The 26,452-nt window shown below is 34.6% G+C and overlaps 1 protein-coding gene across 1 annotated transcript in view; it reads right to left on the bottom strand.

Moving 5' to 3' along the window:
* The window catches only part of LOC150079265 (uncharacterized), a 359,584-nt gene that overhangs the window by 156,432 nt on the left and 176,700 nt on the right, over positions 1–26,452 (bottom strand). Inside the window, exon 9 of the mRNA XM_090383011.1 lies at positions 21,646–21,961. Within this exon, the coding sequence (XP_090239137.1) occupies positions 21,646–21,961 (316 nt within the window). The remainder of the gene's footprint in view (positions 1–21,645; positions 21,962–26,452) is intronic.

Genomic DNA, 26,452 nt, shown 5'->3' with positions numbered 1-26,452 from the left:
TTCCACTTCACCCCTCTGTTCGTTCAAAATACCTGTCCAGCTGAGCCTTAAACTTATTTAGGCTATCAACTTCCACCACAAGGGATGGCAGTCTGTTCCACCAACCAACCACCCGCTGGCTAAAGGCAAATTTCCGCACGTCTATCCTACATCTGTCTTTCCTCAATTTGAATTTATGCCCTCTCAGGTGATTTTTCTGAGCTAGAGGAAGAATCCCATCAGCATTGAGCATGCTTAAACCATTCAAGGCTTTATACACCTCTATCAGATCACCTCGCTGGTGCCTAGTCTCCAGACACTGTAATTTGCAAAACTTAAACCTTTCTTCGTAAGAGCAACCCTTTGTTCCATTCACTAATCTTGTTGCCCTTCTCTGTACTCGTTCCAGCAGCTCTACATCCTTCTTGAAATGAGGCCTCCAGACCTGTATACAGTACTCTAGGTGTGGCCTGACCATTGCCTTGTACAATGGAATAATCACCTCCTTATCCCTGCTGGAAAAATTCCTGTATATCATTGACAATACTCCATGAGCTACTCTTGCAGCCCGTCTGCACTGCTCAGAGAACTTCATATCTGCCTGCACAATCACCCCCAAGTCCCTTTCATTCTCTACCACTGTCAGTGTAGTACCACAGAGTTGATACGTTGCTCTGGGGTTGCTGTTTCCCATGTGTAGTACTTTACATTTGTCAATGTTAAACTTCATTTGCCACCTCTCAGCCCATCTGCTCAACCTTTCCAGATCCTGTTGCAGCAGTGTAGTGTCAGTAGTGTCCTTGACAACCCTGCCAACCTTTGTAACATCTGCAAACTTGGACATTAAGCTTGATATACCATCATCAATATCATTTATAAATACAGAAAACAATAATGGACCCAACACTGAGCCCTGAGGGACTCCACTAATAACATTAGTCCACGATGAGCAGTGTCCATTGATTACCACTCTCTGTCTTCTCCCACTCAACCACCCCTTTATCCATAGCAGCAATTTGCCTCCAATGTCACACTGCTCCAATTTGTGTAGCAGTCTTCCATGTGCAACAGTATCAAAAGCCTTTCTAAGATCCAAGTATATAATATCAAAGTTATTCCCTGCATCCAGTTCTTTTGTGACTGCATCATAGTATCCAATCAAGTTGGTCAGGCAAGACTTCCCCTTAACAAAACCATGCTGTGTCTGAGCTATAACTGAAGTCTTGTCTAAATGATCCTGCAGTGCTTCTTTAACCAGTGCCTCCATTAATTTTCCTGGAACAGAAGTTAAGCTCACAGGTCTATAGTTACTTGTGTCAGCCTTTGATCCTCCTTTGTGAATTGGGGTCACATTTGCACATTTCCAGTCTATGGGTACCTCCCCTGAGTCCAAGGAAGCTCTCATAATTATGGCTAAGGGTTTGCTTACTTCCTTTGCTGCCTCCTTTAATATAACTGGATAGATCCCATCCACCCCGGGTGCCTTTCTTGTGTTTATCTTCAACAGTTTCTCCTCCACTTTACTCCCAGTTATTTCAAGATTCTGTAGCTTACTGCTAGAGTTGAATACACCTCTGGCATTCCCCTTGCTGAATAACTCCTCATGTGTGAATGTCGATGCAAAATATTCATTTAGTTTGTTAGCTACCTGAGCAGGATCATCAACAGTTGACCCATCAATATCAAGTCGACCAATCTGATTCATCCCCTTCCTTCTAGAGTTTACATAAGTAAAGAACTCTTTGCTGTTTTTCTTTGCATCCGTTGCCAAGGATTTCTCGTAATCTGCCTTCGCCTGCCTAACCTCCTTTGTAACTTGGTTGCATATCAACTTGTATCTATCATAGGCTTCTGTGTCATGTGTTAATTTGTAAGTATCCCATGCATTTTTCTTCTCTGCCATATGCCTCATTAGTTCATCTGACATCCATTTTAGCCTAAACCTTGAACAATATTTCTTAGTTGGTATGTAAAGCCTAGTAGCTTCCAAGATACGTTCTTTGAATGCTTCCCATTTTGAATTTGCTGTTGGTAACATCATCAGTTGGTCCCACTGTATAGAATTTAAATACTGTCTCAGTCCATCGTAGTCGCCTTTACGGAAGCAATAACCCTTCCCTTTACCCCTAATGGTAGTTACCTCTTTCAGTAAATCCCACTTCAGCACACTGTGATCACTGCCACCTAGTGGTTCATTTATCTGCAGATTCTTAATGCATGAAGAATCACTGCTGATAATCAAATCAAGAGTATTACTCCCTCTAGTTGCCTCCTGAACATGCTGATGTAGAAAACAATCATCCAATAAATCCACAAAAGCCCTGCTAGTGTGTGAGTAACCAGCCCCCAAATTATGTTATATTTTCTATCAGTGCTAAATATCTTATAACTCAGATTTGCAGTGATTGATGAAATAAAATAAATGCTATGGCTGTTGGTCCCTCCCCCCCTCTATTTCTTAATGTACTGTTAAGGTAAGATTTTCCTTTAGTCTTCATGTAATAAATAAAATGAAAACTCACACAAATTAGTTTCAAGGTAAATATAATTAATCATGCTGGAAATTTATATGCATTTTCATGCTCAATATATCATTTCTGTTTTATATTAGAATAATCATTTAAGCAAGCTGTGACTTCCTCATTAAAGATGAACATTATGTTGACAACAATTAGAACGGTAACTTTAAAATTAATGCACATTCAGCTATTAGTCAAAAGTAACATAAATGTTCATTCATATGCAGTTCCATTCCACAAACCATTGGTATGCACACAATCCAAAACTAAATTGAAGCAGTCACTTTGGTATTAAATTTGGTCAAGGTTCTAGCAACATAGCCTTTAAATGCTCCACCAAAAACAGCCAAGTAGTTCTTATATCAACAGTTACTGAATGAATAATATGAGTCTACAAAACAAAATAAATACATAAAGTTTTCCAGTGTAGAAAGGTTTTTCATCCAATTATAAATTTGGATGGCTAAATAAATTCACAGATACTGTCAATAATCTCATGTGTCTTAGCTTATGCTATAACCAACCCTTGAGGTCATATAGAAAAATGTATTACTCCATTAACTGTCTGTATTCTGACTTGTGCAGTCACTCATCATTACAAACACACACATATGCAACAGTTGCAAGTTTACAGCTTCACAAAGCAACAATTAAATTCAATGCTATGTATTTACTTAAAGGATATAATGAAGTTAACATTGTAATCTAAGTACAATGTTAACTTCATTGTAATATCCACATTCCAACAATTAAATTCAACAAAGATTAGACTTACACGTGTACATATGACATTGCATATACACACAAAATTTATAGCTATGCCAGCCAAAAAAGTAAGTAAACGAATAAATAAAAATAAATAAAATAAAAAAATAATAATAAACACAATAAATATAAAGAAAATATATATAAAAAAAATAAAATATATAAAAAAATAAAATAAAATATATAAAAAGTAGATAAAAAATAGAAAAATAGGCTAATACTATGCTTCCCTCCTCATGTAGGTAACTATCCAGTCGACCTTCGAATTTCTCCAAACTGTCAGCCTCAACTATTTGCAGAGGTAACTTTTTCCAGTAATCAACAACTCACTGGCTAAAAGATTATTAGGATTAAAATAAGGTAAGGAAAATACATGTAAAACGTTATGTATTGTCAACTTGTTATAAGGAGTTTATCTCCATATTTATCTTCATAAATTAAACAAAATTACATGTAATGATACTGTTTATGTGTATGCTTTCAGTTTTGCTTAGTACACCACAGTTGCAATATGAATAAGCCACCTTTTCTGGTATCTTTCATTAAGTGAAAGACCATATTACAAAAATACTGAACTGTATGCTTGCCTGCTTTATTGGAAAATGGAGATCAGATGCTGTCAGAAATTTCAGAAAATAATAATAATCCATGCAAAATAGTTTTCACAATTATTTTATAAAATGAAGATTGCAAATGGAGTTACAGTAAATATGCACATGTGAGAGTTCATGATTAAAGTGCTTTGAGGAGTGTTGCCCATGAAATATATAGCTGCAAGACCACTTTGCCACAATAATTTTCTCACCACAGCTCTCGTAATTGGGTGATATCCCCTGCTGGGAGCTATAAAGCATCACTAAATTTAATTTAAACAAAGCACCTCTTTATTATTCATTAAAATAATAAAGTAACATTATGCATGTTAAGAAATACAAATTAGCCAGTTTATTGAAACTTAAGAGGGAGAACCAAGTAAGAGTCCTACCAACTTTTCTAACATCATGCAGAATCCATCATCCACAATAATCAATATCCACATTCCAATCTTATAACCCCTCAAAACTTTAAACAACAGTTGTAGTAAACTTACAGCAAAAGAACTTTATCAGACACTGAATGCATGTTTCCCACAGCTGCCAACTTTTCACTCTCAAAAAGCAGGAGGTTTTTGGGCTAAACAGGTGAAAAAATGAGATTTTTTGGTAAAAGTAGGAGGTTTTCATGAAGTTCATATTGTCATGTCAGTTCTCCAAGACCTACATATCAGTTCTTCCTATACAGCATTATTCACCATCACTATACAGAACCTATACATTATTCTACATCAATTCTTCCATAACAGTGTCTGGTAAGTTCATACTGAAATGAACAGAACTAATGCTGTCTGGAAACACTGAAAACTTGTCCACAAAGTGCAAATTTACCAACTGATGAAATTTGTGCTACCTCAGAATTTCTAAGAACATATTTTGATGGTAGCTTGTAGCAAAGGAAAACAATCTTCCCCTCTTGCTTTACACTCTTCAAACCTTGGCAGTTGAAATACCTTTGCCAGAATCATTCATCTGTTTTAGTTGCTATAGTAATCAATTTCCAAAATGGAAGCGGAAGATTTTAAAACTGTTAGCAAAATAAAATTGAACATAACATTCTACATCATATCTAGGAATAATGACCTCAGTACATGGGTGTGAGCTATGTTGGATTGAAGAGCAATGTTCAGATTTTCAAACACTGGCATAACGTTTAAAAGAAACAAGCAAATAAGTTTATTCAAGGTAGAAGAGAGAAACATGAACAGACTTTTTGCATCAGTGAGGATAACATGCCTAGAATTATTACCTTACTTAGCTTGTTTAGGATTGCTTTTACCAGAAGTTTGCAATTCAGAAGTTAATTTTCAAGAGTTAAAAATGAAGACAAATTTATTTCATCAATTTGTCTTTTCAAACTTTTGGATTATGAACTGGATTTGGAACATGAATCAGTGCCACTCAATAGTGATTGCTTGCTGTAGCTTTCAATGTTTTTCTCATTCCTTGTAACCTCTTCTTTTAACAGACCTGTCAAAGGCTATCCTTGTTTCACCAGTATAGTTGTAATTTAACCAAAGACAGTACACACACAGGCCTCAACGTCATTTTTACTTCAGTTGTATAATTAGTTGAAATTGTTTAAATTTTATTTCTTTTCCTTTAGCACTTACATATAATACACAAGACAAACTGGATTCAAGATGGTAGCAAATTTTTTCCAAGTATTCATACACTTTCATAGGAAGGCACATAGATCCCTTTTCAACACACAAATTAATAAGGTAACAAGGACAGTATATTACCACCAGGTGCTCTACCTCTTCCTTTAATACTCCTGTTACACTAGTTTTTATACCTACCATAAAATGCACATTATCAACACCAAGTGCCAGACAATTTATTGTGGAAATTCCACATGCTTTCAGCTTGTTCAGAAGATGCCCAAAGTTGTAACCTGTAGAGTCACCTGCCAATGCTGGCACTGAGACATGTAGACATAGTATCTTATGTAGGACGGCACCTGAACATCAGTTCAACTCTGCCATAGTACACTGTGTGAATACAGAACTCCATAGAAGGCCAGATATATGTGTAATATTATGTTTGTGCAGTGTGTGTGTATGTGTGTTGTTATGTTGTTTAGTTTTCTGTCCACTTTGTAATCAGGAAGACAAGAAGCAGGTGGCCACAACTACAAATGTACTGTGGTGGACCTCAATTAACTTATACTGAATGCCCAAAACAAGTTTGGAATCATTCAAAGAGACAGAAAAAAATAATAATAAATTTAAAAAAAACTCATCCAACCTCCAGTGGTGGAGTGCAAGACTAGTGGATGCCACGATCTTAGGTAGTCCAACCCCAAGCATCAGCAAAATCCCACTTCAAAAAAAGGGCAAGAAATCAGGAGAAAAAAAAAAAAAAAAAAAAACACCACCCACAGGCCGTTTTGAAAGTCCTTGGGTAGGTGGGTGCCATAATTTCCATGCCATTGCAGTCCAATCAAAGTGAAAGATTCTGCCTCCCCCGTAGAAGAGAAAAGGCGCGGGGGGGGGGAAGGATAATAATAATATAATAGGTAAAATAAAATAACTTAGACCCAAATCCTGTGTACCAGCAAGAGTTCACCTTTTGAGGCTACAATTTCTGTCCTTTAAGGGGCTGTGGAGAAAAAGAAAATGCAAGTCCATATCATCAGGTAAGTGCAGCCAGTAAAGTCCAATCAGGTGCATCCTATCATAAACCATACCAGTTAAGGCTACACTGAAATCAGTCGTTCTGAATAAAAAGAAATATTTAGCAAGTTCTGTATTCTATTCTATTTTATAATTTTAATACAGCGATAGGTAGGCAGAACAAGTAACAACTTCAGTAGAATCCAAGAGCCTAAATCAAGTATCAGCATAAGTTTTCCTCTATGGTTTGAAGTTTAGGATACATTTCCAAATCAGTAGGAATTCTGCATTTTAGCATATGCATGGATATGTTTCTACACTTGAAAGAAGCTTCTGGAATAGTTAACATACACATAGAGTACTGGTCAGAAGTTTAAGAGATAGCTGTAGATGGCATAGGTGTATAATTAAAGAAGAAGCAGGGAGTGGAGTAGCCAACATCTGTTTTATTTTTGTAAATACTTCTAGTGCTAATCTTTTGGAATGTTCGAAAGGATTCTTCATTTTCCACGAGAACAGCTTCATTTCCTTCAGCAAAATTATTATGATAAGATTTTATTATTGATCTTTGGTCATTGTACTTGGAGCAATGATAAATCACGTGAGCCCAAGTTTCCTCAGACCCACAAGAACAAAGCTGTGAGATAACAAGGCTAAATTGAAATAATTTTGAATTTAAGGATCCGTGATCAGTGATTAAGAATGAAGAGTAAAGACTAGGGTAGAACCATTTTTTAACATCTCTTCCAGTGGCAAAGGTAACATCTGGTATAAAGTGTTGTGTCCAGTGCGGCTAGTATCCCATCTGGTTTGCCAGATGCTTATCAAATTTTCCCACAACCCAAATTTCTCTTGCTTGACATCTTCATCTAAATTACAGGTTATGCAAGAAGTTCAGTGGGAATCCTGTGTTTTATTTGGTAGCAGAGACCCTTTGTACATGAGGTGAAGGTCCATTGGAAGTAATATTGCTGGCACTGAGAGCAAACTGCTTTTTTTATTTTACATATAATATGGAATCACTTGGATTACCACCATCTGTAGCAATCCAAACTGGCCTATTTTTCAAAAGCCATCCATCAATACCTCTTCTTTCCCAGTTCATGCAATTTCACTAACAATGCATGTTGTTTTTGATGTTCCACTGTACAATTTTACTATTTCAATATTGGGAAATATATTTCTGAACAACAAGTCTGCTTGATCAGCACAACTCAGAAGAAGATTACATAAAATTCAACATCTATATTCACATTTCTTTCTTTGCACTGCATGCTGTCCTTATGCTTATTTATTAATGTCCAATTACATTCCATTTTCTGTCACTTGTAATGCAAAAATCACATCTACATACAGTACACAAGGCAAATATGTCACTTTTTTTTTCAGATTTACAATATATCAAAACCCTTGTGTATATGTCTTCTAAAATTTTATGCGATATTTCTTTTGCATCTTACTGAAAGACATTGTTAATTAGCTTTTCACTACAGAAATACTACACAATGACTGCACATAATGGAGAACAATACTATTATCCCATATTTCTGTTGTGCAAATATAGATTACTACAGCAAATCTGACAGTCAATTTATTAACAAAAATAAGCATTCACAAAATTAAAAAAAAAAAAGAAAATTTAATTTTAACAGTAATTTTTTCCTCCATCAAGAAAAAGATGCAGAAAAACTGAGCTTTTGCAAAACAATGGAGAAACTTTGTCATCAATTATATTATGATGGTGACAAAGAGAAGGGTAAAATCAAGCAAAAACAATGGATTTCTTTTATTTATATTTCTTTTGCATCTTACTGAAAGACATTGTTAATTAGCTTTTCACTACACAATGACTGCACATAATGGAGAACAATGCTATTATCCCATATTTCTATTGTGCAAATATAGATTACTATAGCAAATCTGACAGTCAATTTATTAACAAAAATAAGCATTCACAAAATAAAAAAAAAAAAAAAAGAAAAAAGAAAATTTAATTTTAACAGTAATTTTTTTCTCCATCAAGAAAAAGATGCAGAAGAACTGAGCTTTTGCAAAACAATGGAGAAACTTTGCCATCAATTATATTATGATGGTGACAAAGAGAAGGGTAAAATCAAGCAAAAACAATGGATTCTCCATTGTAAATCTGGAGAGTTGACAGCCATGGTTCCTGAAAGAAACCTTAACTTTAAACCCACACTCAGGAATTTACCCATTGTTTAACTTTCTAGTTTACTTTAACACCAGTATTACCTCCTTTCAAATTTCAATGAACTGGTTAATCTGCAATTTTTAAGAATGCAGTGTTATTTTATATTTTTTTCTGCTTACTCAAACCATCATATTCTTACTTTTCATTTTTTTGAGCAACTATGCTTCAACACTGTTACATTTTAAAACATTTGAGTTTTGTTCTACCTATTTATGCATTACACAAAATGACGTAGAGCCATTAAGAAATTAAAGATACACTTAAATAAATGTGTGAGTGTGCAAATGCAGCACAAACCCAATATTGGAAAAAACATCATGGCATTTTTATATTAATATGTAAATTTACATTCAATTCTGAATGTATAACAAGAATTTATTAGAATTGAAGGAGCATCAAAAAATAAGAACTGATAAAGAAATTAAAGGCAGTAAACAGAACAGATGATTATTGTGTGGATAATTTTTTCAGAAGAAAATAATCAATAATTACAATTACGTTTGGCAGCATACAATGCTTAAGTTAGAGTCACCTCTTGATTTTTAAGGAGTCCGTATGTGCTGTAATGTAATAACTAGATCGTATGTATAGCTTAGCTTAATTTTCAGGTGAGTGCTGAAAATTAAGCTAAGCTATACAGCCATGGTTCCTGAAAGAAACCTTAACTTTAAACCCACACCCAGGAATTTACCCATTGTTTAACTTTCTAGTTTACTTTAACACCAGTATTACCTCCTTTCAAATTTCAATGAACTGGTTAATCTGCAATTTTTAAGAATGCAGTGTTATTTTATATTTATTTATTTCAGCACTCACCTGAAAATTAAGCTAAGCTATAGCTTAGCTTAATTTTCAGGTGAGTGCTGAAAATTAAGCTAAGCTATACATACGATCTAGTTAGAGTCGCCTTTAACATTGTTGTGGAAAAATTAAAAAGAAAATAGAGATTAAATGAAAAAAGAAAAATAAACAAAAAACCAAACAATAACGAGTGCCATCAACTCAGAACAGAGAAAAACAATCATTAACAATGACAAGAAATAAAATGCCATTACATGTTCACAGCAGACAAACTAATTAAATGTGTATAACAGCATCCTCAGCAATAAAAAATTAATATAATTAAGTAGTCAGTATATAAGCATTTAAAATCAACCAGTATTTTCGTAAATATAATTTCTTCAAAAGATAGAACATTATTCAGGTATATAATATATTAGGCTAACATGTTTAATTATATACCTAAATAATGTTTTGTCTTCTGTACTTCATTATTAGGCATGTTACTATATAAAAAAATCGCCTATTGTCTTAACCAATAGTTCTCAAACTTTTTTGTCAGCAGGCCAATATTGATGAAAATACAACAAAAGAAATTGTGGGTAGGCCATATCAGGTTAATGCTGTAATATTACTGATATCATTGGAACTGGCAAAATGGGACAAAGTGCACAACCTTTGGATTTTGAAGCAATACACAATTTTTAATATTTTCATTAATTTATTCAAACAAATATTGTATGTATTCAAAAATTTGGTGAACAAAAAATTTATTCCCACATGCACCAACTTGCAAAATATCCTGCTGGTGCCCATGACTAATATGTATATACATATCAGTCAGGCTGATATGTATATACATATCAGTCAGGGCACCAGCAGGATTAAAAATGATTAAATTCATTAAAAATCGATTTAATTGTGTTAAATTGATTTTTAATTGTGTTAAATGGTTTTTAATTTTAATTATAATTAAAAACCAATTTTTAATTTTAATTTTTTACTCTAATGTAAGTTTTCGATTTTTTCGTTTTAATTTCTGGAGAGTATCATACGAAAGTGTTCTACGTACTATACTGAGGTAAACTCCTCTTATTATTTTATAAATATTAATAAATATTATAAATATTTTATAAATATTAATAAATATTATAAATATTTTATAAATATTAAAAAATATAAAAAATTTTATAAATATTAAAAAATAAAATTTTTTTATAAATATTATAAATATTAATATCAACATAGAATGTATTGAGTATTACCGCTCTGATTCATACTATCTAATTGCACAACATACATCTTAGAAAACAATACTTCTAAATAAATTTCAATATAAAAATGGCCACATGGGCCATATTTTGCAAACACCTGGTCTTAACCATATTGTCTGTCCACATGTAACAATTACTTCTAGTGGTTGGATTTTCATAAAATTTTATATTTAGTTCTTCTAGAAAAATTTGTTAGGCCATCTGAAATTTCGTTAAAATTGGATCAAATCCAGAAATTCAGCAATTTTTTTTTTCTGTCCATCCACATGTAACAACTCGACAAAAAGGTGGATGGATTTTTATTAAATTTCACATGTGGCTCATTTAGAAAGAATTTATCAAGCCATTCTGAATTTAACTGAAATTGGATCAGTAGAAATCAAAAAGTTATTATTTCTTTGTCCATCCATCCACATGTAATAAACTCTTAAGTGGATAGATTTTTGTGAAATTTTATATTTGGCTCTTTTAAGGCAATTTGTCCAGCTTTCCCAAATTTCAGTAAAATCAGATAATGAGAAATCTGCAATTTTTATTTCTTTTCTCTTTTTCTTTTATACACATCACATAGGATATATCCATATACTGTAGCTAAAACCACTGGTTGTTTGTTGCCATGCACTGATTAGAAGAATGAATGGACAATATGGCAGATGCAAATAAACGAAATGTTCTTTATTCACAAATAAAAGCTATTTCTTTTTTTTTTGTTAGAAATCACGAAGTATTACTATTTATTAATATATCTGAAATGTAACATATTGCATACATTAACTAATATGTATACAAGGTGATTCACTACCAGTGCAACAAACTTGCAGGAGGTGTAGGGGGCACAAAGACGAATCGGAATCACATAGCATTGCAGGGTCCAAAATGCCTTCATCATGCGGTAGAGAACGTTGAACGGGAGGTCGTGTGAACAGCGATTCCACTGGAAGTCAACATTTGTGAACCGTTTCTGCTGAAGAAACCAAGTAGCAAAAGTCCTCCGGAGCGGATAATTCGCAGGCTCCAATGATTGGATGCGTTGCAGATGGTATGAATTCATTTGGTTTGTTGACAGTATCCTCCATACAGTGGATTGGTAAATACAAAATCGTTGGCCTATCGCTCGAGTACTCATACTTGGATTGCCTTCTGCAAGATGTAGGACATTCTCCTCATTGTCAAGCGTCCTCGTCGTTCGCTCTCGATTCATGGTACCTCTCATGAAACAACCACTCTCACATAACCTTCTGTGCACACGTGGAAAAATCATATGATGAGGAGCACGCCTGTGTGTGAAACGTTCCTGGAACAAGCGCTGAGCGGCGCGCCCATTACAGTCCACAGCTCCATATGCGAGGGGCATGTCGGCCAGTTCAACGTTTGAATACGCATCCATCCTACTGCCTCGGGAACAGGTTCGCAAATGCTGACTTCCAGTGGGATCGCTGTTCATGCGACTGCCCATTCAACGTCCTCTACCGAATGACAAAGGCATTTCGGATCTGCAATGCTATGTGATTCCGATTCATCTTTGTGCTCCCTACGCCTCCTGCAAGTTTGTCGCACTGGTAGGGAATCACCCTGTATGTCTTTATAATGAATATCTTATATTCATATTAAACTTAGTTTTCATTGTGCTGATTGGATAATTAGTTTTTTTTAAATAAACCACAACTAACTGCATCTGACAGGTCAGCATTCCCCACTTATACTCTAATGTACTTATATATATATATATATATATATATATATATATATCTTAGAAAATTCAGAAAAAAACATTTGCTTTTAATAAATAAATCTCTTATCTAATTATCTGTGAATTAGTATGTTTCAAAGTGCTCTAACTACTGAATCACAGATCCCATCGATATGATATATGCACCATTTGACACCATGCCAGTTTTTTTTTTTTTTTTTATGTAAACCCCAAACACGAGAGGTGTTAGACCCTATAGTACTTAGTACCGTGCTTGGGTTGGAGGTTGAGAAGACGAAAGAAGATATTTGTTGATATTGGAATTGAACTTCTGTAGACTGTAATTTTCAGGAAATACGTATGAAGGAAGGTTGTTCCAGAAAACAGCAGTTGAATGAATAAATGAGGAAGATGAAAAGTTGGTGCTGTGGGTTTGAAGATGGACAGTAAATGGATGTTGGCTGGTGGCGGTACATGTTCGGACTGTTTTGAAAGAGAGAGCAGGAATAATAGAAGCTAATTCAGAAGAACATTGCCCATAGAAGTATCTGTAGAAGAGGCATGCAGCAGAAACAGTACATCTATGAGACAGCAAGTGCAGAGACTCTGTTAGAGATGAGTCATTAATTAACCTAACTGCCCTCTTCTGAATGGAATCAAGAAGCCCAAGAGAGGTTTTGGGGGCACCACCCCAGATGTGGGAACAATATTCCACGGCAGAGCAGATTTGCGATTTATACAGAGTGAGCAGCTGTTTGGAAGAAAAGTAACGCCGAAAGCGAAAGCGAAAACCAAGTTTTTTAGATGCAGAGGAAGCAATATTTGTAATGCGCTTGTGCCAAGAGAGATTAGAAGTCAGGGTAATCCCCAAAAGAGATATATCATTTTGCCTAGAAATCGGAGTGTCACTAAAGATAAGCATAGGAGCAGAAGAATCCTTTTTGCGAGATAAAAGACAAGACTGAGTTTTTGAAGGGTTGAAATCAACTAAGTTGTCTTTGCCCCACTGGAGAATTACCTGAAGATCAGCATTTAAGGAATTGGTAGCAGATTTTCGAGAAGTTGAGGCTGATTGAGCAGGACAAGGTTTCTTAAAATGGAAAGTGGAATGCAATGTGCTATCATTGGCAAAACTATGGATAGGATTTCCAGTCAATGGAAGAAGGTCATTAATACAGGTGACCCCCGCTTAACGCTGATAGTTCGTTCCTGAAAAACAGAGCGCTAAGTGAATCCGCGCTAAGCGAGCGCCGTATTCCCATAAGGTAACATATGTATTTGTGAGCTGCGGTCTATTCCATAGGATATTTTCTAATCAATAATAAATGGTAGTGAAAATATGCACCAATGTCGATTAAAATATTTAATATTCAAAACTTTGTACATATAAAATATTCTACATTATATACACATATAATTATGAGGTTATTAACTTACGAAAATCATGAATTTATTAATTTGATGGCCCTGTGCTCTCGAGTTTTCGTATTTTTGGACTGAAAAATGTGTCGATTTTGGGTTGTGCTTTGGCCCTCTTCCTCTCATTGTACAACATCATGTAGGGATTCATTTCTTTCTTCAAATTTCTTATTACCTTGGCACTTCGTTCCATGTCAGGGTCGTTCTCCTGGAAATAATCACACATTTTTTCGAAGTGTTCAAAAGCTTCACAAAGTCCTTTTGCAGTCAATGACTTCATCGGTTCTTCATCTACAGTATCTTGGTCATCATCTCCCTCAATAGCAAGCTGTTGTTCTTTTATCATCTCCATTAGTTCTTCATTAGAGAGGTCATCCCTGTCGTTGTCGATCATCTCTTGTACGATGTCTTCGTTAATTTCGTGTAATCCTGCTTCTTTTCCGAGCTCAACAATTTGCGTTTTAACATTTTCAACGGAATCATCAGGTTCCTGGGAATGCTTTATGCAATTTTTCCAAACTTTCCTCCACACTCCATTCATGGTTTTCTGAGTCACTTCGTCCCAGGCACTTGAAATGTTGTAGATGGCGGTTTTAATGTTATAGGATTTCCAAAACTCCTTTAAGCTCGGTACATTTTCAGTGTTGATGGCTTTAATAGCTTGGGAAAAGGTGTTCCTTATGTAGTACGCTTTAAATGTGGCAATTACTCCTTGGTCCATTGGTTGGATCAGAGACGTAGTGTTTGGAGGCATGTAAAAAACTTTTATGTGATTGTTCAAGTCTTCTAAGCTCTCTTTGCTTGGATGTCCTGGCGCATTGTCCATGATTAGAATTGCTTTATAACCAATGTTATTTTTTGCACAATATTTTTCCACTGCAGGACAGAAGAACTCAGCATACCAATCAATGAAAAGCGGCCTGGTTACCCAAGCTTTTTTATTAGCCTTCCAGATTACAGGTAGGTTTGATTTAGCTAAACCTTTAAGAGCCCTTGGATTTTCGGAATGGTAAACTAAAAGGGGTTTTAATTTAAAATCCCCAGCAGCGTTACCACCCAACAACAAAGTTAACCGATCCTTCGCCGCTTTGAAGCCTGGCATGTTTTTTTCTTCTTTCGATATGAAACTTCTTTTAGGCATTCGTTTCCAAAAAAGACCTGTTTCATCTATGTTAAAAACTTGTTGAGCAGTATAACATCCCTCTTCAATAATTTTAACAAATTCTTTTTTGAAACTTTCGGCTCCTTGTTGATCTGCACTTGCAGCTTCTCCCTGTATTGCAACGTTGTGCAGGTTATAGCGCTTTCTAAATCTATCAAACCAGCCCTTACTAGCGTTAAATGGTTCCACATTTTTTTCGGGGTGAGCTTCCTTCAAATCTTCATATAGGCTCTTCGCTTTTTCTTTAATAATAATTGAGCTTAACGGAATTCTACGTTGAATGTTGTCTTCAATAAAATTATGTAGAAGTTTCTCCATTTCAATCATAATAGCCGGCCTAGCCCTAGTCAATTTAGTTGCCTGCAGGGAAACAGCTGTTTTTCCAGCTGCTAAAATTGATTCTTTATTTTTTATGATTGTTCTTACAGTTGAACCTGCCAGTCCTAAATTATTGCACACATCCACTTGTCTTTGACCGGAATCAATTCTCTTCAAAACGTCTAATTTAATTTTCAAACTCAATGTTTTTCTTACCTTTCCAATCTTTGCACTGCGTCCAGACATTGTTGCTTTTTCATTCTTATCCGCCATAACTCTCTGCAAATGTAACTGCGTTGCGCTGATTGCGATACGATGTTCGAGTACAGTAAACTGTCTGTATGTCTAACACTGTATGCACTGAATGATATGTAGAATTCCTCTGGCAAGTGAGCTGAAGACGGTGACAAATGTTTTATTTATCTGAAAAGTTCGACCATTTGATTTTACCGTGCAGTAAAATCAAATGGTTGTTTATTGCACGAAAAGTACTGTAATCAATTATGGTGTGAGTCATGGAGAATGTTTATGGAATTTCCAAAACAGTAAAACAAATAAATTTTATGTACTTCGGGTGACCACAAGGTCAGAGGAGTTCAGAAGACAAGAGAATACTGTACAAGAAACAGCACCGCATTTAGCACTCATGGGATTGATTGTGTGAAAAACATTTCGCAAGTTATAGTTCCCACAGTAAAACAAAAGAAGAGATAGGGAGTAAATCTATTTTTAGTATCTTTCTATTACAGGTCAGAACAGAAAATACAGACTTTGTAACAGCATATGACACTGGATGGTAAATTTTTTCAGCTTGTGTACTAAAAAAGAATTTCTCCCTTGAAACTATCCACACCAAGAAAATAGAGCATATCGAAAGTTTCAATTTTGTACATAGAGTAGAAATTATAAAAATAATTACTGTAGTTAATTTCATGGTGGCTATTTTCTCCTTTTGCCAAAAAAAAAAGAAAAAAAAAAAAAGAGGCTTAAAACAGACTGAAGACGGATTTGCCAAAAATTAAATCTGTATGCTAGTAAAATAGCGTTACAGTGAGTTTTGACAGCGTTATAGTCAGATACGGGTTATAATATAAGAACAGCGTTATAGCGAATCAGCGTAAAGCGAACCGCGTTATAACGGGGGCCTGCTGTATACAAAAGGAAAAGAGTGGGGAAAGAACTGAACCTTGGGGGACACCGGCATTAGTGGAGAAGTTAGAAGACAGAGAGCCATCTACCACCACTCTCAGTGAGCGATCAGAGAGAAAACTGGATAACCAATTACTAAGGACAGTTGGCAAACCATAAGATGGCAGCTTGATTAGAAGACCTTTATGCCAAACACGATCGAAAGCCTTTGACATGTCACGAGAAACTACTTGTGTTTCACCAAAACTTTCCATTGAATTAGTCCATAAATGGGTAACATAAGCCAGAATATCACAAGTGGATCGGCACTGATGGAATCCATACTGTCAATCATTGATCAGATGGAAGGTTTCTAGGTAGTTTAAAATTTGGCAGTTAATTGATTTCTCCATTACTTTAGAAAGGGTAGAAGTAATTGCAATTGGACGATAATTGGATAGGAGGGATTTGTCACCCTTTTTAGGAACTGGCTGGATATGAGCAAATCCAAGCAGAAGGAAAAACACCTTTGGAATAAGAAAATGAAAAAAGGTGGCAAAGAATAGGAGTAAGTTCAGGAGTACAGGTTTTGAGAACAAGTGGAGAAATACCATCGCGACCTGGAGCTTTCTTAGCATCAAGATTCGTCAAAATCCTTCTGACATCCTTTTGACGGAGGACCACAGGAGGCATTGAATGGAGCGTGTTGGGAATAGTGGGAGGTGTTTTACCAAGATCGTTAATGCATGATTTGAAAGAAAAATGGGATGCTAGCAGGTCAGCTTTATCCTTGGCTGAAGTGACAACAGAACCATCTGGTATGGACAGAGGTGGGAGCAGAGATGGGCAAACGTTGCGGCCAATAGCTTTGGCAAGAGACAAGAATACTCGGCTACCATTAGGGCAAGAAGCAAGTTTTCTACTCTTAGCCTGTTCAAACTCTAGTTTGGACTGGTTCATAACTGCTTTACAATTGTTGCGAGCTTTGGCGTAGGCAGAAAATGAAACTGAAGAATTAGAAACAAGCCAATTACGATATGCAACATTCTTCTCTTGAACAGCCTTAGCACATTTATTGGAAAACCAAGGTTTCGATAAAGCACGAGATTTTAAAGTGGAGTGTGGGATAAAGGATTCCATTCCTGCAAGAATAATTTCACTGACACGATCTGAGCAAACGTTGACATCAGAACTTTTGAAACAGTAATCTGACCAAGGAAAAGAAATCTCGCAGGTCATCCCATTTTGCATTCTTGTAATGCCAAACAACACGGGGTTGGGAATAGCCATGAGTTAAAGGTTCCATTGGAGAAGAGACAATCACCAAGTTGTGAGCTGAAGTGCCTAAAGGACCTCTCACTTTGACCGTTTACTTAGAAGGGTTGTTTGTGAGAAAAAGATCAAGTGTATTGGCTGTATGATTAGGATTGTCCGTTATTCTTGTGGGTAAATGAACAATCTGTGCAAGATCATTAGTAATTGCAAAAGCCTCAGCATCTCGACCAGCTGGGTCGGTGTGACTAGAAAACAGAAGCCAGCTGGAGTTGTGAACATTAAAATCACCAAGGAAAATTACCTCACTGTTAGGAAAGTTGGACTGGAGAAAGTCAAGTTGCAAAGAGAGGAAGTCAAAGAGCTCCAAGCGATTAGTGGAATTGGGAGCACGGTAGAGACAACAGATGAATTTGACACAATGAGGTAGAGAGATTTTAAGCCAGAGAAGATCAAATAGAGGAGATTCCAAATTGCCAAGTATCTGACAGGGAATATCAGAACGGACACATGCACAAGTACCACCTTTGAGGCAAAAGGAATCGTACAGCGAATAATTTGGGCACCTGAGATGGACAGTAGTTGAATCAACCGATAACTGAGATTCTGTCAGAAAAAGTACATGGGGTTTGGCAGACTGCAAGTGGAAATGGACATTGTTGAGATTAGAATTGAGACCACGTATATTTGTGAAATGAATTAGGAAGTGCTTGGGAGGTTTAGATCTTTTTGCAGATAAGCTTGCTCTATTAGTTTGACAATTCATGGTGTATTCAATAGTAAGAAAAAGTGGGTGGGACATGCTGTATGAAGTAATGAAATTTTTGGATATGGCACACACATGGTAAGAATATACCCAGATCCTTGACATAACGTGGCCTCAATAATGCTCCCCGCATACACACTACTCGGACTCCCTCCAGTCACTATCTGGCAGAGTAGAGGTAGCAAGATTATATACTGGCTGATCCGGAAGCCTCATAGAGAGTTACCAATAGTTTCGGTCCGGTGTACTAACTAGCGGCTGGCCTGCGAACACCGTTTTAGAGATGTACCTTCGAAATGTAAGGAATATTGGATCTCACCACGATGTTCATCATAACCTCAAAAGTCATCAATCATACTGCATGATGGAAGAGATGGGGAAGGGTTGACCGGAACTTAGCTCTAGAGACTAAACATGGGTTCAACCACTTCAAGCCTCCAATAAGCAAAGTGGTGGTATTGCACCTGTTGATGAGAGTCATCTACCACCTAGTTAAAAAGTCACATTGAACCTTTCATAATGTCCTCATAAGTGTGAATAATGAGTAATGAAAACTGCAAGTTTACAATAGTTTATAATTAGTGCGAACATTTAAAACTGTAATGTAGTATAATCAGCACAACGAAAACTAAGTTTAATTTGAATATAAGAGAGTGGCACATACAGTAAACCCTTGATTTTATGGACCTTGATGTAGTATACAAAAAAAAAAAAAAAAAAAAGTGACTGGCATGAGTGTGCATTCTGAGGTGCTCACGAAATAAAGAAAACGGCATCGTTTTCAGGCACCATTATATGGTCACATTAAATTATCTTCTACAAATCAATCAATAAGTTCAAGGTAAATAAAAGCTTATTTTTTAATGTTTGACTTCATTTAAGTGTTTCTAATAAATATACATAGTAACTGTTTAATTGTTAAAGTATGAATGGTAAAAAGTCTCAAAAAAAAAAAAAAAAAAAAAACTTTTGATTTAACAGACATTCGGCAATAATGGATACCCCCCTGCCCTAATCAGTCTGCAAAATCAAGGATTTGCCTTTTTGAATTTGAATATAAGATATTTGGTATTTATTGTCGACCTCATTATATTAAATTCAAATTTAATTAATATAACACAAGAACGTGTATTTATATCTTCATTATATTTAAATTCAGTATTTAAAAGTATTTCATGTCATCATGCAGTATGATTGATGACTTTTGAGGTTATGATGAACATCGTGGCGAGATCCAATATTCCTTACGTTTCGAGGGTACAGCTATAAAACGGTGTTCGCAGGCCAGCCACTAGTTAGTACACTGGATTGAACCTATTGGTAACTCTCTAGGAGGCTTCAGAATCAGCTAGTGTATAATCTTGCTACCTCTACTCTGGCAGATACTTGCTGCTTTTTTTTAAAAAAAAACTATTCATTATTATTATCCATATGGTGCAAGAAAGCCTTTATGTTATGAATATATTATGATATTTTATTTTTGACACATATATTATTTCTGCAATAATATAAATAAATAAAGTCAGCAAACAATCTCTAATGTCATTTATGTTATATATTTCTAACAGTTAGGGCAAAAATCAGAGTTGGAATTTTAAAAGCAAATGACTAGCAGTGTTAATCATACCATATTTTATTTATAGTGTCAATGGAATTTGGGCATCTGGAAAAATTTACTTTATGAGAAATATTTAATAACAGCTGCACTGTAATAAACATTCAAATTTTTGGCTGATTCATAATTAAGTTCCATTTTCAATACTGAAATATGTAATTGTTATTATAGATAGGCTGTTTTTTTTTTTTGAAAGTTTGTGCATTGCTATCAGTTTTATTTTGCTTCCCTTTATTTATTTATTTATTATTATTAATTTTTTTTTTGTTTTTGGAATGATCTATTTTCACTGTGAGATTAACTGTTGCTTAAAAATCACAAAATGCTGCATGACAATATGGTTATTAGCCTGTAATTATAGTTCAAAGCTGGTGAAAACAAAAAAAATGGGAGGTATGAAACTATTGATTTAATGGTAATTAAAATATGTTACCAAAAGCTTATAATAACTGATTCCATTAAGGACATGAAGTTAGTGATATACCATAGTGAGATCACCAGAAAAACACTGGTATAAGAATGTTCATGTGTTATCTAAAGAAGTCAATATAATAAGCAGTGAAAGATAGAAGAATAAGTCAGTGGTGGTGTTAAAGCAATTTTGAAGGACAACCTGAAAACCACACAAACTTCAATGTTCAACAGTTGTTTCCAGAATGTTGTGATAACAGAACAGAGTTTTGTGAGCAGTTCCTTTAGTAGACTGATGATTATCCGTATGCATCACATTATCTTTTCTGCTCTAATAATTCTTGGGTTCTACATCAGTGGTCTTGTGAACAGATATACCTGCAAGTGCTAGTAAGAAAATAATCAAGAAATGATAGGTTTTTTTTTTTTTTTTTGCAGAATAACCTTAACTCACTGCAATGGACAAAGCAATAAACAAACAGATATCTATGCTTCAAAACTTATTTTTTCCAAATTTAGAAAGAGGGACAACACAGATGAAATTATTTTTAAGCAGGATAATGTTACCTGCACTTCCTGATTGAAGTTTTTTTAATTTGTTAGACAACAAATTAAAACTTTTCACGGATGGATCAGGTTTAAAGTGGATGAAGGAAGGTGTCCCCAGCACTTCATAACCAAAGTTTAAATTTGTTAGATAACAAATTAAAACTTTTCACAGATGGATCAGGTTACCAGGACTGACAGCGGTCCAACCAGGAGTTCTCATTTCACCCTATATATTTTTCTTTGTGATGATATTCTAAAGAAAAATTAATGTCAGAAAACCCACATGGTTTTGCTGATCTTACAAAATATTTTTTTTTGATATTCAGTGGAAAATATTATTGAATGTTTAAAAAAATATGTGAATTGCAGAAATCTATGTGAAACTAGACGTTCACAAATAAAAATGCAATCAATAACCTTTTAAAAAAATCTGTGCATTTTATTTATGCTAACAATGTGATAGTTAAATATTTAAAACAGGGACTTAAAAGTATAAATCACATTATAAATTGACAAAAGAAAAATATTCCTGCTATACTGTAAATAATAAAACTTTAAAAGACTGATATAGTCACCATTTATGTGCCCATTTAAAACTGCCAGTTGCTCATCTTTCTTAATTAATGTTTCTTGAAGCTCATCTATTTCTTCTTTCACTCTTTGCAATACGGCATTTTGCTGTTCCACATTTTCTTTCCATGCTGCTATTTCATCTTGAAAGTTCTGTTCCTTGCTACTGAATTCTGACTTCATAATTGTATTATTATGTTCTGCCTCTCTAATCTGATTTCTCAAGTCCACCTCCATTTCTTTGAGTTTTTCTAGTTTTTCAGCCATTTCACAAGCAACCTGCATATGCTGCTTTTCCACATGTTGCATTTCTGATACACACTGTATATAAGATTAAAATAATGAAAAATATAAAAACTTAGCAGAGGATACTGCAATTCTTATTCTTTTTTCTCACACAAGATTAATTAATACAGACAAAAAATAATATAATACAAGATTAACAACATAAAAACTACTCAATAAGATATTAAGTATTTATTTTAGCATGTATAATGTTAAAATAAATGCAAATTCTTATATTGATAAACAGAAATATTTGTGATTTACAGTGAAATCCCAGGTTAAGCCCTGCAGACTATAATTTTGTTAGTTTATTTCATTCATACATACATTTTATACAAGACAGCCCTAAATATTCCAAATACCTCCACTGTCGCAGAATAAGGATTATTATGTGGTTTGAACATCAAAAAACTAATAAAAAGGAAACCATAAATCCTGGAGTTATTAGCTTGTCTAAATAGGTTTTTATTAATATATCCATAATGCAATTCACACCTAGAACCTTTTGGTAGCAGAAAGCTGGCTTCATCCATACTGACAAAGCTGAATTTTGTTCATTCTTATAAACAGGGTAATATTAATTATTTTCTATTCACTTTAAATTCATTCATACAGCATAATGAGAAAACAGCCATCCCTCCATATTTTCGGATTGCCTCCAATTTCAGCATATACAGGATGCAGCAACATACAGTACTCCATTTGTAAATGCTTGTGATATCAATACTATCTGATGTACCTTTACTTTCACTGCAGGTAAACAGAGGAGAAACTTGACAAATGATTTTCAGATGGTTTTGACAATGCCAAAAATAAATTAAAATTATTATTCTGAGTTAAAATCTGTAATATACATTCAATATCAGTATTGCCACCACAACAAAAGTACTGACTAAAAAAAAAAAAACAACAACAAAAAAAAAAAAAGAAAAAGAAAAAAAAAAACGATACTCTGTTGTGGAAAAATTAAAGGAAAAGGAAACCTGTACTCAACCAACATAAAGAGACATCAAGAGCACTCACCACAACTAGGGCTGTGACCAACATCTTGGAGAATATTTAAAGTGAATCTTTCACTATTTCCTGACAAAATAATAAAAATCTAGGTGAGACAGAAGTTAACTGACAGTAACAAGCATGCACATAACAGGTGTATTAAAGTCTATCAGATGCTGGGACAGAATGAGAACCTGTAATTGGTAAGTTAATCTGGAATTACTGCAAGAGATGGCAAGCAAGTTACTGCAGGTATGTTGAATTTGTCAAGGTTAAACTACAATTGCCACTTCTCAGCTCAACTCGCCACTGCTTCATGGTCTTGTTGCAGTACCATACCCTGATTCTTCTCATTAACCATTCTGTGAAACACTATATCATCAGCAAATTTGGACATTAATCTTCATGTGTCTTCAATGATATCCTTAATAAATACCATGTATTTGTCAATTTATTGATTTATCAATAACTGAGGCATTTAAGGCTTTGAATGGAATGAGCAAGCTCAATATTGATGAATTCTTCCTCTTGCTCAGACCATACACATGAGGGAGCACAAAGTAAAATTTTTACCTTTAACAATTGGGTGGTTAATTGCTGGAACAAACTACCATCTGTTGGCGTGGAAGTTGATAGCTTAAATAAATTAAAGGACAAACTACTGGAGGGAATTGAACAGGTGAAATGGGAGGTGTGGTGTTTATTTATTATTTTTTTTTTTTGCTGATGCTGTATAACAGTGGTTTCCAAACTTTATGTTACTACGCCCCCTTTTAAAAGAAATCAAATCTTGGTGCCTCCCCCCCCCCCTTTATTTCATAAAATAATACAGACACATTAATACAAAAAATGAAAAAAACGTAATTGACAGAATAATAACAAGGTTTTACTCTATATATATATATATATATATATATATATATATAAAATGTGGTTATTACGTTTAGATGTATGTAATCATTATCATTTAGCATTATACTTTTTATCTTAACTCAAAATGTATAAGCCATATGGAATGAAGATAACCAAACTACAAACTAGGATAACTTGATTACAAATTTGTATGAACACTAATACTTATATGAAAAACACCAATAATCAGTAACAATCTACAATTAAACATGGATATATATATATATATATATATATATATATATTCATTTTTAAATTAATTTGTTTTTAATGCGATGGATGTGCTTGTTTATTAGCACAAAGTTTATCAAATCTAGGTGTCATTGAGGAGAGTGCTACTCATAGCTCTTTTTCTACTACTAAACAGGCTCGATATTTGGATTTCATTGCAGCTAATGCAGAAAATCCCGTTTTTCCCATAAATATGATGTTACGAATGGCAGCAATACTTTCATTGCTTGACAAAGTATTATATTCTTCACTTCGATTGAACCAAAACTGAACTATGGTTTCACTCTGAAATTTTTGTTTCAATGAAGTATCGCATGATAATTCTATCAATTTTTTCTTTTCAATAGTTGTCAATCCAAATTTATCATCTTGTTCATCGACAAATGGATTCTGTATCCACACGAACTTTGTAAAATCAAGATCTTCGAAATAATGTGAAAAGTGCATTAGCAAACCATTCAAGTATTCAGTAAATAGATTTTTGTTTGCTTCAATATTAACTCTGGCGCAAAAATCATTTAAAAGTGGAAACATGTCGAACTTATTTTTTTGTAAATTTGATTTCCATAGCTCCAATTTTTTTATGAATGCTTTCACTTTGTCTTTTTGAATCAGTGAATGTATTTGTGGTCCTTGCATTGATTTATTCAAAACACTCAATTTTCCAAAAATTTCAACCAAGTAGGCAAGTTTAAAAACAAAGTTATCATTCCTAAATAAATTTGCCTCTTCATTATGATTTTCATCAAGAAAAATTGCAATCTCTTCTTTGAGTTCAAACACCCTTTGAATCACTTTTGCATGAGATAGCCAGTGCACATCACAATAGTATAGAAGAGAAGTATAATTAGCTTCCATATCTTCACACAGCTTTGCAAACAACCTAACTTTTAAAGGACTGTTTATGTAGTTTATAAATTTCGTAACTTTTGTAAAAATGTTGTTAAGTTCTGCACTCATATTTTTTGACACAAGAGCTGCTCTGTGAAGCATGCAGTGCATCCAGATAACTTTGGGTGCTTTCTTTTTAATTAATGCTTGAAGACCTGCCTTGTGTCCTGACATTGACTGTGCTCCGTCAGTACAGAGTCCCATGCAGTTATTCCGCTTTATGTCGTTCTCATCAAAAAAAGTGTCAATTATATTAAAAATTTCATTGGATGTGGCCTTTCCAGGAATGGGGTTGCAAAATAATATATCTTCCATTATATTAGTTTCTGCAACATATCGAACATATGCAATTAAATGAGCATCTTTAGCTATCACAGTTGCCTCATCTACTTGTATGGCGAATTTCGAAGTACGCATTCGAGAAACTAACTGATCACAAAGATCTTCAGATATATCATTGATTCTTCTGCCAACTATATTATCAGCAAGCGCTATTTGTCGCAACTGTTTCGCCGAACATTATTTTAACCATATCAATAGATGCTGGCAAAACTAGAGTTTCTCCTATTGTGTGTGTGTGTGTGTGTGTGTGTGTGTGGTTTTTTACATTTTGCGATTCTGTAAGAAACTTCGTATGATGCTAGCAATGCATTTGATGGAACAGAAGCTATTTTTTTGAACGTCTGCTTTTGTTCATTAAACTCATCTAATTTTCTTTGAGAAAAATTATATGGGCTTATGAACATATTCAGAATGCATAGCTTTACGGTGCCGTTTTAATTTGCCTGGTCTCATATTATCTGCAGCCAAAACTTTCGTACAAAACAAACACATTGGTTTTTCCAAGCCATCTATAATAACACTTGTGAATCATAATGATAAATAGGACGAACCGTATTTTCTTGTCTTGGGAGTTCTACCTCCTTGTTCCCTGTTGCTTGTATTCCCACTACCTTTACTTGTATCAGCATCAGTATCTTCATTATTAGTGGATTTTCTCTTGTAACCAGTCAAAAATGTATCCATTCATCTAAAAATACAGTGGATTCCAGTTATTTGGGCCACCAGTTCATCGGGGCAGCCGTTTATTTGGGGCAAATCTTAAAAAACAGAAACCAATCGAGAAAATAGTCAGGGTTTACTTCACTTAATTGGAACAGCATGCCGTTTAATTGGGGCAGGAGACCGCAGCACTGAAGATTACCCTACGATTGTCTCCCATGGTACCACGTGGTTCGGTCGAAATTCTGGAGGTCACAACCATAAAACAATAAAAACAATTAGCAGTGCCCTGTTTATTGGGCTTTTGTGTTAGTGAAATCTATCATAAACTGATAGTAAACTCGATCTTATTGAATTTGCGATAATACCGACAGCTGGAATTCTGTGGGTTATTATGGTGAAATGTGTTTACATTTCTAAGAAATCTTCAATCATATAAAAAAATTAATTATCAGATCTTCTCTTCATTCGTATTTTTAAAGCTTTGTAGCTTAT

The sequence above is a fragment of the Mastigoproctus giganteus genome, chromosome 10, assembly GCF_048544385.1.
Source record: "Mastigoproctus giganteus isolate SK-2022 chromosome 10, ASM4854438v1, whole genome shotgun sequence".
NCBI lineage: Eukaryota > Metazoa > Arthropoda > Arachnida > Uropygi > Thelyphonidae > Mastigoproctus > Mastigoproctus giganteus.
This window is presented reverse-complemented; position numbering and strand designations above follow the sequence as displayed.